Source organism: Lonchura striata, chromosome 5, assembly GCF_046129695.1.
Source record: "Lonchura striata isolate bLonStr1 chromosome 5, bLonStr1.mat, whole genome shotgun sequence".
NCBI lineage: Eukaryota > Metazoa > Chordata > Aves > Passeriformes > Estrildidae > Lonchura > Lonchura striata.
This window is the reverse complement of record NC_134607.1, coordinates 47,918,954-47,935,622: the sequence shown is the minus strand read 5'-3', so window position 1 is coordinate 47,935,622 and position 16,669 is coordinate 47,918,954. Positions and strand designations below refer to the sequence as shown.

The 16,669-nt window shown below is 37.1% G+C and overlaps 1 protein-coding gene across 16 annotated transcripts in view; it reads right to left on the bottom strand.

Moving 5' to 3' along the window:
* The window catches only part of NAV3 (neuron navigator 3), a 514,050-nt gene that overhangs the window by 3,619 nt on the left and 493,762 nt on the right, over positions 1-16,669 (bottom strand). For all 16 annotated transcript variants that reach the window (XM_077783528.1, XM_077783533.1, XM_077783527.1 and 13 more), the window contains 11 exons: positions 16,480-16,633; positions 13,433-13,607; positions 9,655-9,752; positions 8,917-9,012; positions 8,497-8,665; positions 7,550-7,785; positions 5,438-5,592; positions 4,476-4,547; positions 3,869-4,065; positions 3,094-3,212; positions 256-459 (listed from right to left, as the gene is read on the bottom strand). In XM_077783528.1, coding sequence (XP_077639654.1) covers positions 256-459; positions 3,094-3,212; positions 3,869-4,065; positions 4,476-4,547; positions 5,438-5,592; positions 7,550-7,785; positions 8,497-8,665; positions 8,917-9,012; positions 9,655-9,752; positions 13,433-13,607; positions 16,480-16,633 — 1,675 coding nt within the window. The remainder of the gene's footprint in view (positions 1-255; positions 460-3,093; positions 3,213-3,868; positions 4,066-4,475; positions 4,548-5,437; positions 5,593-7,549; positions 7,786-8,496; positions 8,666-8,916; positions 9,013-9,654; positions 9,753-13,432; positions 13,608-16,479; positions 16,634-16,669) is intronic.

Genomic DNA, 16,669 nt, shown 5'->3' with positions numbered 1-16,669 from the left:
GATACATGGTACCAGATATCAAATACATCTGGGCAGATGGGAAATACAAACAATGTAAGGACATATTAATGTGTTGGTGATACATGCCCTCCTGCTTCCTTTCATTTTCAACATTTTCATAAATTATAGGAGGATTCATTTTAAAAGCCTGTTCTGGAACAGGTGCACAGTACTTTTTTACTGCACAGTGTACAATTTAACATGTGAAAGTAAAGTATATACTGAAAAGCCTTTTCCCAAAAATTTGATTCTTACCAAGGGATCCCCCTCTGTATCAGTCTGTGGAACATGCTTAGAGGTTGTTCCTTCTTTTGCTGATGCATAACCTTCATAACCAACATCTTCAGGTCTTAACTGAAGTAGTGATGGCCACTCATGCTGTAGAGTTGCAGAGCTCCATGGATAGGTATCAGCTACCCACTTGGAGGGATCCTCCCAGGGAGCTCTCTTACCGTACATCTACATTATGGATATAAGACAGGTAAGTATTTTACAGAGTTTTTAGTACCAGCAGAAAAAAAAAAGTCATCACAAACATCAAAACCATTTTAGAAAGAGATTTGCTTTCAGATGTTCTCAGTATTCAGGTAAAATAAGACCTTAAGGAGATCGGATCATCTCCAATAATGATCCTTCAATACACAGAGTGGCTGCAAGTTGGAAAATGCTCCATAACTACAGACACTTGTAGACAACAGCAAGTGCTTGATACAAAGTGAAATGAGACCTCCAGGTAATATGCTTAAGGCATATCAGGGAAATTAACACAGACCTATCAAAAGCATTCAAGTTAATTGGATTTTGTTTGAAGTGAATTAGAAGGTGACAGTACAGATTGATCATTTCTCCTAGCAAAATGAGATGCCGAGGCAGACATCTGTCCACATCCTAAATGGGATAACTTTCAAAAGGTTAAGAGAAGAATTTCACAAGGGATATATTTTTCCTCACTATGAAGAATGAAATGCTTATGAATCTGGGGGAAGGACAGAGGAAGAATGAGAATATTGTAAATTTAGGAGATCTGGTAGCACCCTCAATAAAATTCACCCTTCTCTCTATTGCTGCTCACAAGCAGCATATTAGCTGAGAGCCCCTTGGTAGCTGCTTTAAAGAGTTCCTTTAGCTGTGGCGATACACTGGAATGGGCTTTTCGTAAATTCTCCTGCCTCATACAGTTTTACACAATCCAAGGAACACCATGCTATTGGCAGGGCAAGCACTCATGGAGGATATAGGTGGGCTGCGCTCCTAAAGGGAGTGTAACAGGGGAGGACTTTAGTAATAAAGGCAGAAGGATGAGTTATCACTGCAACACCTGCTGCTAGGCATTTGCTGAATGCAGAGCTTCAGGTTAGGCAGCCAAGTTCCCTGTATTAGGCATAGAGATACCCAGACTGCTTCTGCCCTGCACTGAGGGTAGGCTGCTACAAAAGGGATCTGCCTAAATAAGACAAGAGAAATGCTTCTCAGAGGTAGAAGGATAACTCCAGGCTGTAGCACTTCCCTTCATCTGAGATTAACAATGACTAAAGCTTTTCTGGAATCTAGACAAAGGCTTGTAATCCTATGTCTGACAAGTGAGTTTGCAAAGTACCTTACCAGAAAGGCAATCTTTATCTATCTTTGGTTCCAGGAACACTTAATTATATGATATAAAGGATTTCTGTTTATTATTAATAACTTTATTCTATGGAAGCCATCCAAAGCAGCTAAAAATTGGTACAGCTCATGAAACAAATATATTTTCTTCTATATGCTGCCATCTTCTGCTGCACAACTGAAGTTTTCATTGAAACAGTTACCCTGTATGCTTGGGAAAATATGAGTATGAAGAATATCACTGCATTTTTATAGCTGGTCTAAACAAGTGCTGTAAATCTCACTGTGGCTGCTCTATCGAATGTTTGGCAGTATTCTGCACAAGGCATAAAAAACATAATTCCCAGAGAGATAAGCAGGTTTAAGAAAGCATGAGGTATTCAACAAGGCAGAATTCGAAACCTATGTTGCATCAGTATGTCACTGTGTCAACACAGGTGATAAAGAAACTGCAGCTGCTTACATAGTTCTTTGCCTAGTCCATAACAATCCCCCCTGCACTATACAGTAGTATCTTTTGGTGGCATGTATGGAAAAAATGCCTTTCCACAAAGCATATTTTTAGAGCACATGGAATTGCAGTGCACAAATGAAAAAAAAAAAAAAAAGGAAAAGGGAGAAAGCCAATTAAAGACTGGGGGGGAAATACAAAAAAGGGAGAATGGGTTAATGTAAAATATTTATGTTTCCTCCAAATATGTGAAATTATCCAAAATCCTAACCTCCTCTGGTATAGCCCAGAGAGTTATCCTCCCAGTGAAAGCCTCATTCAACCTCCCAGGGGCTTATAAAAATAAGGGGGAACAACATTTTAATGTGGGCAGATAGTGTTAGGACAAGGGAGATGGTTTTAAACTAAAACAGGAGAGATTTAGATTAGATGATAGGAAGAAATTCTTTACAGTAAGTGTGGTGAGGCACTGGAAAAAGCTGCCCAGAAAAGTTGTTGCCCCATCCCTGGAAGTGTTCAAGGCAAGCAATTAGATATTTTTTAGGTCCCTTCCAATTGAAGCCTTTCTATGGTTCTAAGAAAACATCTTTGTTCAAAAACTTTTTCCCACAAACCTGTGTACCTACACATGTATGTAGGTGGTAAGAGCTATTTTCTGATACCAGTGTAAAGCTTATTAATTGTTCCATTCAGGGGTAGGCTGAGACTGTCTTGACTCAGGGAGACAATCTGACCTGTATTTAGCCATGCTGGAAACTCTTTAAACAATGGAAAAAAAAAACAAAAACAATTTCCTCCAGTCATAGAGAAGAAACCCTCTTCATAAAATACAAGGTATGTTAGTGCTGGAGCAAGAAAACCAATTTATACACCAGAGTAAGAGCAAGTCAAAAGGAATTTGAAACTGCCTTCTATAACCCATCCAAAGATTTTCCTCTTGCAAATGCAACAGTATTCATACCAGGATGCATTGTTTAAAAACAGCTCAGAGAAAGCCTTTGAAAGCAATTTTAAAAACTTCTAGGAAACAAATTACATACCTGGAGTCCTTCTCTCACAGCTTCCAGAAGATATGGAACCAGGGAATAGTTCCAAAGGTCTGTGAACCACACTCTGGAGCCATCAACATCCATAGGGCAAGGGAGGAAGAGACGGGGACCTGAGAAGTCAAGTTGTGTATTAGAACAGGTATAACTAGGAAACACTCTTAATCTTCTTAAAATTAAAAGAGCAGTACTGGAACAAGCTCAAATTAAAAGAATACTAAAACAGAACTAAAGGAGCTAACAGTCTCCTGTTATTAAAAATGAACTAGTGTCACTTAGTCCAATTTTAGGGCCTGATGAACACTTACAAGTTTTATGGCAAAGCTATGTAAAAGCTGACATCTTTGCTAACACAATTATTCCATTAAAAGACTGAAGGTCCAAGGGTTTTTATTGCTGTAATTATACTGCAGTGTGAAAGTAGGAGAAAACAATTAAGCTTAGGAAAGTTACTATCGGGATAATCTTTTTTTAAATTTAGTTTAGAAAAGAGTGATATTTTACTTGAAAGTATTTGGCAACAAAGGGAGAACTACCAGGAAATATATATACTCTCTCATTAAACTTTCTATTTTCCATACCTATGTTTTGCTTCCCATTGAGACATGGCAACTTAAAAAAAAATAATGTTTTTCACAAAAAAAAATTCACACACACACACAAAATATATATTTATATGTAATATATATGTTAATATATTTATATAATATAAATCCCTAAAATGCTCAGCCTGCATCCTTATTTCAAACCATTCCACGAGTGGACTCACCAATGGTTACATCTGAAGAGCTGTGTGTTTCTAGGAAGCTGTTGAGATGATGCCATGTTTTGGGGATCCAGTCAATGATTTTCATAAGCTCATTATTGCGTATGCTCTTTTCTATTTCAGTTTCTATCAGTTTCCTTCTCAGATATCTTCCTAAGAAACCCTTAACAGGCTCTGTGTGATTAGCACATAGCACCCACCTGGGTAGAAGAGAGAAATGTCAAGCAAATTATTTCCCCTTAAACATATAGATGAAAGTAATGTCATAGAGTCTCATTAGTCAGCAAGTGTAACACTGCTCCAATAAACCTCATTACTGTTCACTGTTTCAATGCAGCCATTTCAGGTTTCAGCAGGAATTCAAGACACTGCTGCAGACAGAAGAAATGCAGGAATGCAATCATCTTCAGCAACTTGCTAGAGGCGCCAGACAGTATCTTATTTCTTTTACCATTCCCCAACACCATTCCAAGACCCATCAACAGAGGAGAGACACTGAAACTGAAATGCTTTACTGTGATGAGACACAAGATCAATATTTGTCAAAGAACTGGGCTTAGAAGCAGGGAACTGTGCAAACATGGCCACAGTAAATAAAGAGAGAATGTACCTGAAATTGTGATGCATCTCCAGATTTGGTGAAGAAGAAACTCCTTGGTTCATGGTTCCAATAATATAGGGACTGGAAATATAAAAGCAGTAGGATTTTTTGAGGAAGAATTCATTCAAATATTCAGAGTATTTTCCTTTTTACTATCCGTACTAGGGCAATTTCAAAAGAGTCTGGGTTTACTATAGTCATACATTTAAAATATTTCTGAGGTACAATTTTAAAAATGTTTATTCCTGTATGATTTCCCTCTTGCACATATGTAGTTTACTAGTTCCCATCTGTAATGAAGAAATAAATAAAGCAGTTCTGTCTTAATGTAATTCATAATTTGGCAGTACACTTAACTTTTTAATTTCAAAAGCCAGTGAATCTCATGAGTAAGACATTGCATGCAATGATTTTATGAAGGGAAGACCCTATGGTATTACTTTTACAGCAGAAATAACCAACATTATAGGCCAGTAAAAGTTCTTGAAAACATTATTTTTACTCTTGCTTGAGAAGAATGGACAGTCAGCCAACTTTATACTTCTGCACTGCTGCAGGAAAACTGTGGGACAGGCAAATCTGCTAGATTCACAGCTGCTTCTCTATGGCACGGTTTATCCCAAATTCCCCTATTACAATGTGTAAGCTGTTCTTACACTACTAATGAGCTTATGTGATCTAACAGGGTGCAAAGAATAACACTATAATTCAATTAAGTGCTTAAGTATAAAGTATATTATTAAGTTTTGTGGTACATTTACATCTCACTGAGAAGCATGGAAATCATGTAAATGAAGCAAAGGAGACAACTACCTTCTTGGCTGAGAGGGGTTAAAATTATTGAAGCCTTGCAGATGGCCTATGGGACCCTAAGTTTTCACTGGGACATTCTATTTTGCTAAATAACAAGGAGCTTTTACTGTTTTAATTGCAAAACCTGTGTGCAAGAAGAGAGAAGCTGTACTACCTACCATTTATTGTATTTACAGTTGAGGAAACCGTTGAAGATGTCACTTAGTGAACTGATGTGATGGAGGTTATCAAGAATTATGACGACAGGGAGGTCAACACCATTGTTGTCAGCACTGCATTGCTCAGCTAAGCTTGCTAGATATTGTCGCAGATCCTTCAGCAGAATTAATTAAAGAAAAAATCACAATAAAACTCCAAGCCCAGGAAAGATTAATCCAATTACACCATAGATGCAGTTTCACTGGAAAAAAAAACTTCAGAAAGATAACATGACCGCTAAAGAGTTTTTCTTCTGTAGATCACTCAGCTGGATCTGCACATGCAGAAAAATATGCTGCTTACACAGGGCAACATTGAAGCTACATGCAAGGAAAAAACAAAGGTGCTAAACACAAGGCAAATGACTGAAGCATTCTGATTTGGGGGATACATTCCTTAGAAAATTGCTGATAATATAGCTTATACCCAGAGGAACATACATTGCAATAAAATGGGCCATTTCCAATGGGCTGAGATAATCATATTAATTTTTGGACCTTCATTCTTATGAGTGCCACATTTACATATCAAAACCCCAACACACCATCATACAATTTTGCTGCATTGAACTACTCCTTTAGATATCTCCTTTCAGGACTCTCACTGAAATCTGCCTGCCTTCTTGGAGATGCTTTATCAAACCTCATAATAAAAATTTGGTGTGTGAATTCTTCTTTTCTGGCAGCTGTCTGTCTGCTGTTTAGTGTAGAAGTAAAAGAGAGCTTTCTATAATCCAAAAATTTCATATTTTTGTCAACAGCTGCTTGTGAGAATTTGGGCTAGTCAAGTTTTACACCTGTATCTCTATAGGTATCTAATTTTGTCAGGGTTGGAAATGTATTCTAGACAAAGTTCCTATTGCCATTTATTTTCTGAATCAGGAATAGCAGAATCTTTACTTCTTCAATGGGAACATGCACCTTTTTTATTTCAAGAAAAGTTTTTCTTTGCCTTTTTATGATCAAGTGTCTCTCAGGGAACACTATAGGTGTATACCATGGAATAGTACCATATATATTATTCAAACAGCCTTGGTATTTGACAATGTTACTTTTTCTTTTTTTTTTTTATTACAAACTCAAAAAATTCTACATGAATTTTGATAGAAGAGAAAGGAGAAAAAACCCCAACCAATCCAATCCCAAAAACAACAGTGAAACACCAAAACACACAGACCAAGCTATTTACTAGAAATCCAAAAGCTGGCTCTTTAGTGGGACAATTTTCTTTATAGATGTGTATAGTATAACAATAGATTATAAGCACATTCTCTGCCAAAGTAAATGGCATCACAAATCCTCTGTATAAAGACAGTGAAAAGCAATTATTCTTGCCAGAATGGTCCTTTTGCCCCTTTGGGATCTGTATGCTCTCCCTTCTTATGTTAGCATTCATTATGTTCTGTGCAAATCAGAAAGCTCAGGGCAAACCCTTTCATTTTTTTGCCCCCAGGAACCAAGTTAGGAGTACACTCAATTCAGGACAGCCAGGTGAATATTATTATCTGTGGCTAGCACAGTAGTCCTGCTAGAAACCTGATAATGTGAGCTATGTAAATCACTGGGAACGTGATGTGATGTGTGAGGCAATTTCAGTATGGTCAGCTTCCAGACTGATGCACACCAGAAATCATGACAGTTGTATCTCCCCAATGCCGATTAAGAAACTGAACCCAAAACAGTAATTTCAAATCACCCCTTTGAAATTTTGCTAATAAAAGCTGAAGTTATCATGATTAAAAAATCAAGTTACACTACTATTACTATATAGCCAACCTTCTGACAGAGGAATTACAGACACTTCAAAAATTTAATTTACATAGGTGTTGGGCGCTGCATCTATACTTAAAGCAGGTTTCCTCAAGAGACAAAAAATTGAGACTTCCTTGACAGTGCTTCAATGGTTTGTTTGGAAGAGAAAGATCTGGTCCCTGTACATCACTGGGATTGGAGACTGAATTCTTGTAGGAAGAAATGCTAACTGAACAGCAAAAGAGTACACCCACTAATGGAATCTGTTCTGGATCATCACTACAAATTGGGCAATAGATTATGTTTTCAATTGTAACTTACCTTGCTTGACTTGTGATCTATGTTAAAAGTTGCAATTGCATCCTCAGGTTTTTTCCTGCCAGATTTAGTTATAATATATTCAGCCAGCCTGTTGGCTAAATACGTTTTTCCTGTGCCACTGGGTCCCGACAGAATAATTCTGCGATGCTCCATCAGTAAATTAAAGTACCGTTGGGTAATTGGCTTAGGAATTAATGTGTCAAACACAAAACTGTCCAAACTGTTTTCTTCTACTCCTGGGGATAAAAGAAAAGAAAAGAAAAATGGCCTGCCTTATTCTTGCTATTGTAGTTATTTGCTCCAGCACCTGATGGCATCAGTGCTATGCCCAAAGCAAGGTAAGATAACTCTTAAATCAAATCTTCTAAATCAAATCCCTGTTAAGGACTTCTTTACTGTAGAAATACTGGTATCCTTCCACAAAAAAATTAAACAGCAATGGTGAGTTGAGATGAGCGGGAGAGATGCAAAGTAAATGTGAAGAGAAGGCTCAGTGAGGCAAAGATATATGTTTCAGACATTACTGGCAATGATGACAAAAAAAAGGTCAAAGTGACAGCCACAAGGGTTACCAGTTGTCACATAAATGTATTTAAAGTCCTCCTGAAGGTATCCTCTACCCTCCAATAGCAAATCCCTAGAGCTTTTGAAATTTATAGAATTTTTCCTGTGGAACTGAATAAAGCATTAGTATTTCTCACTGTAATCTCTGTTTTGGGGTTGGACTTTTGCCACTGTTTAGAAATCTGTACTTTGGTGTGATTTGGCAGTCAGGCAGGGGAGGACAGACATTCTTAGATGCAATGTCTTACAGACAGTTTATGCAAGAAATGTGCCCTCAAGGTAGAGACAATGCAGAAAAGTCAGGTGTAAGAAAAATAAACATAAAAGTATAGGGAACTGCAGTGTAGAACTCTACGGTATCTTTGGTATTCTTTGGGTTTTACCTTTCAGGTTCACAGTGATGATATTATTATCTCCAACCAGATATCCACAAGGCAGCAGTTCAGGCACTTCTAGGCTATGGGCTCTAGTTACATCCCCTATACAATAGCTAGCAATGCAGTCAGAGCTTAAACCCAGGCTAGTAGTTGGATCCACTCGAAAAATATACTCCTGAAATTATATGAAAACATAAGTCATAAAAATATTTATTGAATGAAAGCTATTTGGAAAACAGCCTACAATCATAAAAAAAAAGTACTGCGACATTGAAAATAAAGCTTAATAGTGGTTGCTGTTAGCTATAGATCAAAAAAAATCAAACCAAAACAAAAATTTGGCAAGACAACTCAAAGAATACAGAAATTTTCTGAAAAGAAAAAGAAAATTGTAATAATAATAAAGCAAATTTTTCAGTGTCTTACCTTAAAGAGACGTCTGATTACACCATCTAAAACATCCCATTTTGTTTTTCCACTGACTCCAATTGATCCTATTAGGTATGCATGTGGCTTTTGATCCTGCAAAGAGAGATTTTTTAGAAACTGGACTAAAAATGGTGCTAATTAGCTTTCTATGAAGAGTCATAGTTTTCTAATGAAGAATAAGAATATTATTTAGAATGAGAGGTTACAACTTTGGTAATTATCTCTGTGACAGAAATAGGTATAGACTGCATTACTTTGATACATCTTTATAACAAAGGGAATACAGAATCTTGTTCTGCTCTTAGATTGCCTCTGTGTTTTTAAAGAGATGACTAAAATAAAGTTTGCACTGTATTTATAATTTTTTTATAACACAGAACATGAAAACATGACAATATAATTTTTCAGTAGCAATTTCATAGTTGCACCCTGAGGAGACCAATGCATCAATCTAATTTTTAATGACTTTTAAACAGAGATAGCAAGACCTGGGACATGCTACTATTAATTAAACTAAGAATTAGTAATGTCTAAGCCACCACAAAGGCAGAAAGAGGCCATATGGTATTAGTCTGTGTACTGTGCCTAACTGTACTGAGCATGGATGACAGAGAAGAGAGCTGCAATCTATGGAATATTTCCCTTCAGTTCCTGGCTCAAAATACTGAAAAAACATTGACCTATATATTCCAAGATTTGCTTGAGCTATAATTCAGTTCTGGGTAATGCACTTACCTTGGCTCGACTATAGCCTTTGTTTATAGTGACTAAAATTTTGACACTATGACCTTCTTTGTGGAGTGTACCATCAGTGACATCATCCAATAAAACATCTGCATTAAAAGAAGGGAAGTAATCAGTCTGAAAAATCACATCAATTACGTTCAAATCACCAGTTCAATATTTGTTCAAAGGATTTAAAAGTTAAAAATTTGGTTAAAAAGAAAGGCTGCCATGACAACAATTTGCCATTGGTATAACTTGTACTTATTCCTAATTCACCATTTCTGTTGGAGGTGAAAAAAAGTTACAAGTTGTCACTTTTTGCAGGAACATTAGGCATTTTAGTCATGTAGAAATGAATAGAGAATCCACAAATAAATAGAATTTTGCATCATAGTCTTTGCTTTCCCTCTTGAAACTTTTTCAAAATTACAATATATTCACAAAGTAATGTTGTTTAAAAACTAAATTAAATTAATTCTTTGGGCACTCATTTGTGCCCTTTAGAGTATTGTATGAAGAGAAAACAAGAAATCCTTGCATTGATATTTTTGCTGTTAAGTAAAATAGCATTTAATTTCACTTTCTAGATGATTCCTTTGCCTTCTGTAAATATAGTATGGATAGAGTCCTTTTCACCCCCACTAGAAAACCACTCTGGATTCCTCCAGAATATGGGACTTCATTTTCAGCCATTCCTCTAAGGAAAGGCTTCATTTTTCTTGGAAGTGAAGAGTGATTTTAATCGGCTCTGCACCTTTGTTTATATCACTTCATTAACTTCTAAAATGAGAAAGCAGATATATTTCTGTTAAAGGCTGGACCTACAGCTTTATTGCAAGTGATAAAATTGCTGCTTTCTTCTAGAAGTTCTCTCTGGGATTTTACTGTTAGACATTTAAATTAACTATAAAATTAGATGAGATTATAGATTTGCATTTTCTTTAAAGGCCAGCACAGTAATCCACAAACCCAAGCCCTGTTTGTTATGACATCATCTTCATGACATAGTCTTCACAAGGTCAGATTTCATCCAAATTAAATGAAGTTCCAGTAAGATTCAGTCACTTGTTCAAAGGAAAACCAGAGAAGGCTTATGAATATAATTTTAATTAATGTATTAAAAATAAGTTTTCATGTTAAAGTTTGATAACTTACATCCAGATCTAGGATGCAGATTATGCTGTTGTTTGGGTTTTTTTTTTTTTTATATTTATTGAACAAAGAAACTACTTTTTTTTGGTGAGTTTTAATAAATCTGTGCTTGCTCTGTTCCAGGCATCTGCCTGGATTTTTTGCATCACCGCTGAATAACTTCACTTGTCTTGTGTTTTGACATGTTTGACAAACTTTTGAGCAAGCCTAAGAACTTTAAAAATGTCATAGTTTGTCTGAGGGCAAATTATTATATGATGCCCCTGCAAAATTTTTCAATCTCTAAATGACCCTTACGTAGCCCTTTAAATTAATTTTTCTTTAAGTCTTTAGGAATGAGGAACCACTCTGTAGAAAAGAACAAATTCCACTTTCTAAGATTTCTGTCACTGATACAAGGGGCTGAGAAAATGCCCAAGGGCCTCTAATTTCATAGTGGTACTTATTGTTTTAATCACTCCCTGCCAGGCATGCTATGATTACTTCAGTTCAGTTCTTGTCAGAGTTCAGGTGCTCTGGGCCAGGCTTGTACTGGTCCTTGTTTGCTCCTTTCACGCCAGTGACTGACAGAAATAGGGGTGTCTGTAAGCATCAAACCCCTTCCCAGGTTGCCACTGACAGCGATCTGGAGGGTATCATCATACCCTTAGGAAGTGACAGCAGATAGCTTGGTCATTTCCACATGACCATGGTTGATTGGAAATATTGCTCCCAGAAAGAGCAATAATATTTTTACAATTTGATGAGCCAAAGCACCCAATTCTCTCAGCTTAATCCTCATCATGATGAACCTCCCCATACCTCAGGGAGTTTTGTTCAGTAGTACTCCAGCTGTCTCAGAAATCCCACAAGACTCGATAGGAAGCTGTCACCCTTCCAAGTTCTCTGGCATGGCAACAAAATGATCATCACAATGATCAAAAATTCTAGACTAATAATCAAATAAAATTCTCCACTCCTCATTAGGCCCCCTTATATCTTTAATTTCATATAATGAAAAGTAATTACTTTGCACGTGAGAAAAACATTTAGAACAATAACATACAAAATTATATAAAGTTACGAAATAATGGAATAATTCACGCTGGAAAACACTCCTGAGATCATTGAATCAAACCACTTCTCCCAATCATCCTATTCTCCATCTTCCTTTCCCCTGTGTTCCCCTTCCCCTTTTTTTCTTCCAGCTTTTATTATTTCTATTCTTTTGCTGAACACTTCCTTCTAATTTTCTTCATTTTCATTCTTTTATCTTATCTTTTACCTTCCCTTTTCTTTCCCCCATTTCTCTTCACCCATTGTATTGTCATCTAGTTCCCCCTCCTTTTCTTTAGACCTTTTTTCCTACATGTTTATTCCTGTATCTAGTTAGCAGTTAGTGCCAAGCAACAGTGCTAATGGCTGCTACTCAAGAGAGACATTCTATAAGCACCATATTGCAAAAAAATTACATTACTTTTTCTTGTTTTCTTTTCATTTGCTAATTTTTAATATCTGTGAGCAGTTAAATTTTTTCTCCTTGCCTTTGCAACACCTCATTGTATGTTGAGACCTAGTTCAGGGTCCTCCATGCTAAAAGTTAAATCTTTCAAATAGTTGTAATATAAATAAAAAATATACCAATTTTCATACAAAATCTGATATTAACCAGAAAAAATGTTCAAATATCTGTGTAATCAATGACTGGCAAGATAATATGACTAACTGCCAATCCAAATTGCAGTCAGTTTGGCATATTCCCAGCTGTACTCTTGCCTAGATTCTTTCCACAATTATTACCACATTTTTATTGCTTCCAGAGACTGCATTATAATTTCTGTGGTGTCTATGCTAATGAGTGCTGCTTTGCTCCTGCTTTACTCCTGGTTCTAATGTTAGAGACAGCACTTCTGTTTCTTGGCTACATTATCAAAACAAATGTAGAAGGCTTATTATCATAAACTCCATGGCATGGAAAATAATCAAATGTTACTGTTCAGGATGTGGACCAAAGTTCTGCTTGCTTTATTTCATTCTCAGAAGACAATGAGAGTGCCTAATAGACCAGGAGGGGTTTGGCTCCTATGATAAATGGTGATTTGGTCCAACATAGGCTAGCTAGCTGTACCAAATTAAAAAAATGTAAGGGATAAATCTAACTGAGACTACCTTCTGCCTTAACTAAAAATATGAAGTCAAGGGACGCTAACTGAATGATCAAAGATCTGTAAACAAAAAGAAGAAAGTTTCACATACTACACTCATCTTTGTCCCATATGGGCAAGATAACAGATCAATACAGTTATCATGCATACTTCAACAGATACTTCTTTTCAAAGAAATTGCAAATTGGATTACCAAAGAGTATTGTAAACTCTTTGTAAACTCTCTTAATATAGGCAGAGAGTGCCATTGCTAGAAACAAAGTAAACATAATGAACAGTCTGTTACTGCTGTTCAGGGGCTTCTAAAAGCTACAGTTCAGACATGACCACCAGCATTTTTCATCTTCTGTGTTACTGAATGTATATCTGATGTTAACCTGAATGACATGAGGTGTTTTAATTTCCAGTCATGCTTCTCCTATGTGGTCTATTAAGGGGTTGAAAAATTCTTACTAACTCCTGAGGCATGCATGTGCCTGAAGTATGTTTACCTGACGCAACTGACTCTGTGATGTTTAAATTGTTCAGAGAAAGTCCTAGTGATTGCCGTGATGAAGAAGATGATGTGCTGCTTGATGACTCTGATGGTGGCCGGGCAGGCTTTCCGGTATTTCCAGTCTCTGCCTTTAAGCGATCATTCTCAGCTTTCAGAATCTCTATTTCATTCTATATAGAAAAGAAAACAACACCAAAGCACAGGAGATTATTCTTTTGGAAAACCAGCATTGGTGGCTAGTCTGGTGATGCTGTTCCCCTGACCCAGTTAACTGGTTTACCACTTTCACAACAGTGATAAAACACAGTGAAAACTGGATTGCCTTTACTTCTTAAATGAAGGGAAAGCCACCAATAAACTTGTTTTAGCTTTCGCCTCAAGATAGATCCTAAACAATATCAGCTTCAAGCTTTTGTGCTCATTAACCACAGTTGACTGTGGTTAGAATTTTCCCAGCTATCTCCATTTTTTAGGCTACTTTCTATTGTCAAATACCTAAAGTAACAGCTAGTTAAGAAAGTTACTGGATATGTCAATGTTTCTAAAATCACAGAAAATTATTACTGCCATTGAATATAACATTTAAGCAGTAACTTCACAAAGAAATTAAATAAAAAATTAGAAATTGATAGTTGAACAGTTTCATAACCCTTCTTGCTATCAAATAATTTTTTTTGACCATTCAAACACAGGATGTTTACATAGCAATGAGAAAATTCTCTCTGATGAAAACAGACAGTGAATCATAACAACTGGAATTTTTTAGCTAAATCCTCTGTGGTGCCAAGTGATTATTGAATGTACAATAATAAAATTAAAACTTAGCCTGAGAGCAGCCTGGTACCATCTAACTCTAGCTTCCAGGCACTTCATGAAGTGCATTACAAAGCAACTCCTTATTCTTCCAGATGGTTCTGCACATCAAATTTATTTCTGCAGTCATTGTCACCCTACTAAAAGTCTCACTTTTTAAATAGAGGCTGCCCAGCTATATTATACAAGTAAAAACATAACAGATAGATAGCACCATAAAAAAAAAAAAAAAACAAAAAAACCCAAAACCCTGCTACAGCTACAAAAGGATTAGATCACATACACACAGGTGAGGAGACAGTGAAAGGGAAGGGACAAACCAGCATAACAGCAACAAAAGGTAATAGACTGGTGTATCAGTTTAATCTAGGGTTCAAATCAGGACCCACTCTGTAATTTATGCTGATTAATTACATAGCTCTTAGCCGTCTTCCATTTACCTGAGCTTTAGGTTTTTAAGGTGCTTTGAATCTAAAAGTATTCATGTATCACTTCTACCAGTCCTATTTTTTCCCTTACCAATTCTCATCAATCCTCAAAAATATCACAGTTTGGCAACTGCAAGGTGGCTCCCTGCTCTCTTGGCCGAACATCAGAAATGGTGATTACCAGTAAAAGCATCTCAATTAGTTGCCTCTGCCCAGATTTGAGAAGTTCAGACTTTGGAGAACTGTGCCTACAGCAGACTCCTCCCTCTGGGGAGTTCACCTGGCTCAGGCACTCATCTCCCAGTATGAGACTATAATCTGATGATAAGCCTTCACATCCTTTTCTCCACCACTGCAATTAACTGCATTCTATTCCTCACAGTTCCTCAAAACCTTTCAGTACCTCGAGATCAATGCTTTACTTATGTCTGCACAAATGAAACCATATTTCTTGACCAGTTCTTGGTAAGTCTTCCATCGAATTGAAGTTCAGCCAAATATCCCACACTAAGGTTGGTACCTAGTAGTGTGAGCACTTGGGAGGATGGCAGGTACCATAGGTATGTTTAAAGATCTGGCTGAGACTGATACAGGCATTGTGTAAAAAAAAATGTCTGTAGAAAAGACATCAAGCACACCAGTTCTGTAGTTATGAAATCAGTGCTGTAGGCATTTACATACAGGTACCTAAAGGTGCACCTGACCTAAGCACCCAACACAGAGCAATTCAGCCAGCAAGGCACTAGGCTGGATTCAGCTGTGCAAATGTGGGTTTCCAGTGGCATGACAAATATGGTCTTCCATGGAAGAATGCTAAACCTTCATGTCCTGTGCAGATGCAAATACTTGAGGCTGGTTCAAATGGTAAGAAGCGCCTATGCTCAAGGAACTCCACCTTCTGTACCTATCTTGTGGTAATTTTAGGATAGATCTTTAGCCGTCACTACTACAGAACTAAAACTTGATTGACTACAAGAGAAGTTTATCATGCAGCTCATTCCTAGACTTTTAAATGTGGCCTACTCTGCCTCAGGCTAAAGCCCCAACCCATGACTTTGGTTCTGTTCCCCAAATACAGATTTACAGTACTTTCAGGGATGACATAGGTATCTTAGCTGCCATTCCAGAAAGGCCCAGTTCCACTGTGTGGATATTATAGATACTTTTGGACACCCACCATGGTACTGGGCATTTGCACGTAGGCAACAGAATCGAGTCCCATAATCTCTGTGCTCCACTGAAGAACACTGTCATTCTTTTTGCGTCCTTCCAGGCTCGTGAAAGGGAAAATCTTCTAATGAAAAACTGTGTTCACAAAGGAATTGGGGCAGTGTAACAAAACAATGTAGCAGAATTTTATGCTTAGTTCAATTTTACATTCTTTGCCTTGCAAGCCATTGCTTAGTTAGGAATCAGAAATGATGAAAGAGTAAACACATAACATCCTGGCCCCCTCCATGGCTCAAGGATTTAAAATGCTGTAGAAATCACTTTTTGATCTGCTTCTCTGTTGTGTTGCTAACCCCAGTTATAGGCTTGAGATAATAAATATCCTTTGGGCAGGGATTATGTCTTCTTCCATATCTCTTATACACATTTTAGCTATTAATATAGATGCTAAGAATGTCTTTTATATATAAGGTGAACGCTTATCATACGAATCCTTCAAAAATACTGCCAATCCGAAAATTTACTTTGTATTGACAGTTTTTTGGTGCCTGAAACAAAGTCCTGGGAAAGGAAACATACCAGTCATACCTTTGGTGTGCATCTCTGTCATCACTTAAGCTATTGCACTGACCTGCATGCGGTTCATGGCTTCCCGGATCTGATCCAGATGGTGTGCAGAGCTGAGGGCTTCCAGACGAATATCCGTTAATTTTAGCTCCTTCTCCCTCAGCTCGCTTTTTAGCTGAAGAATAATTTCAGCCTCTGCCTCTGTGCACTCACAGATCCTAAAGAGGAGCAGGAAACAGGCAGGAGATTAAAGG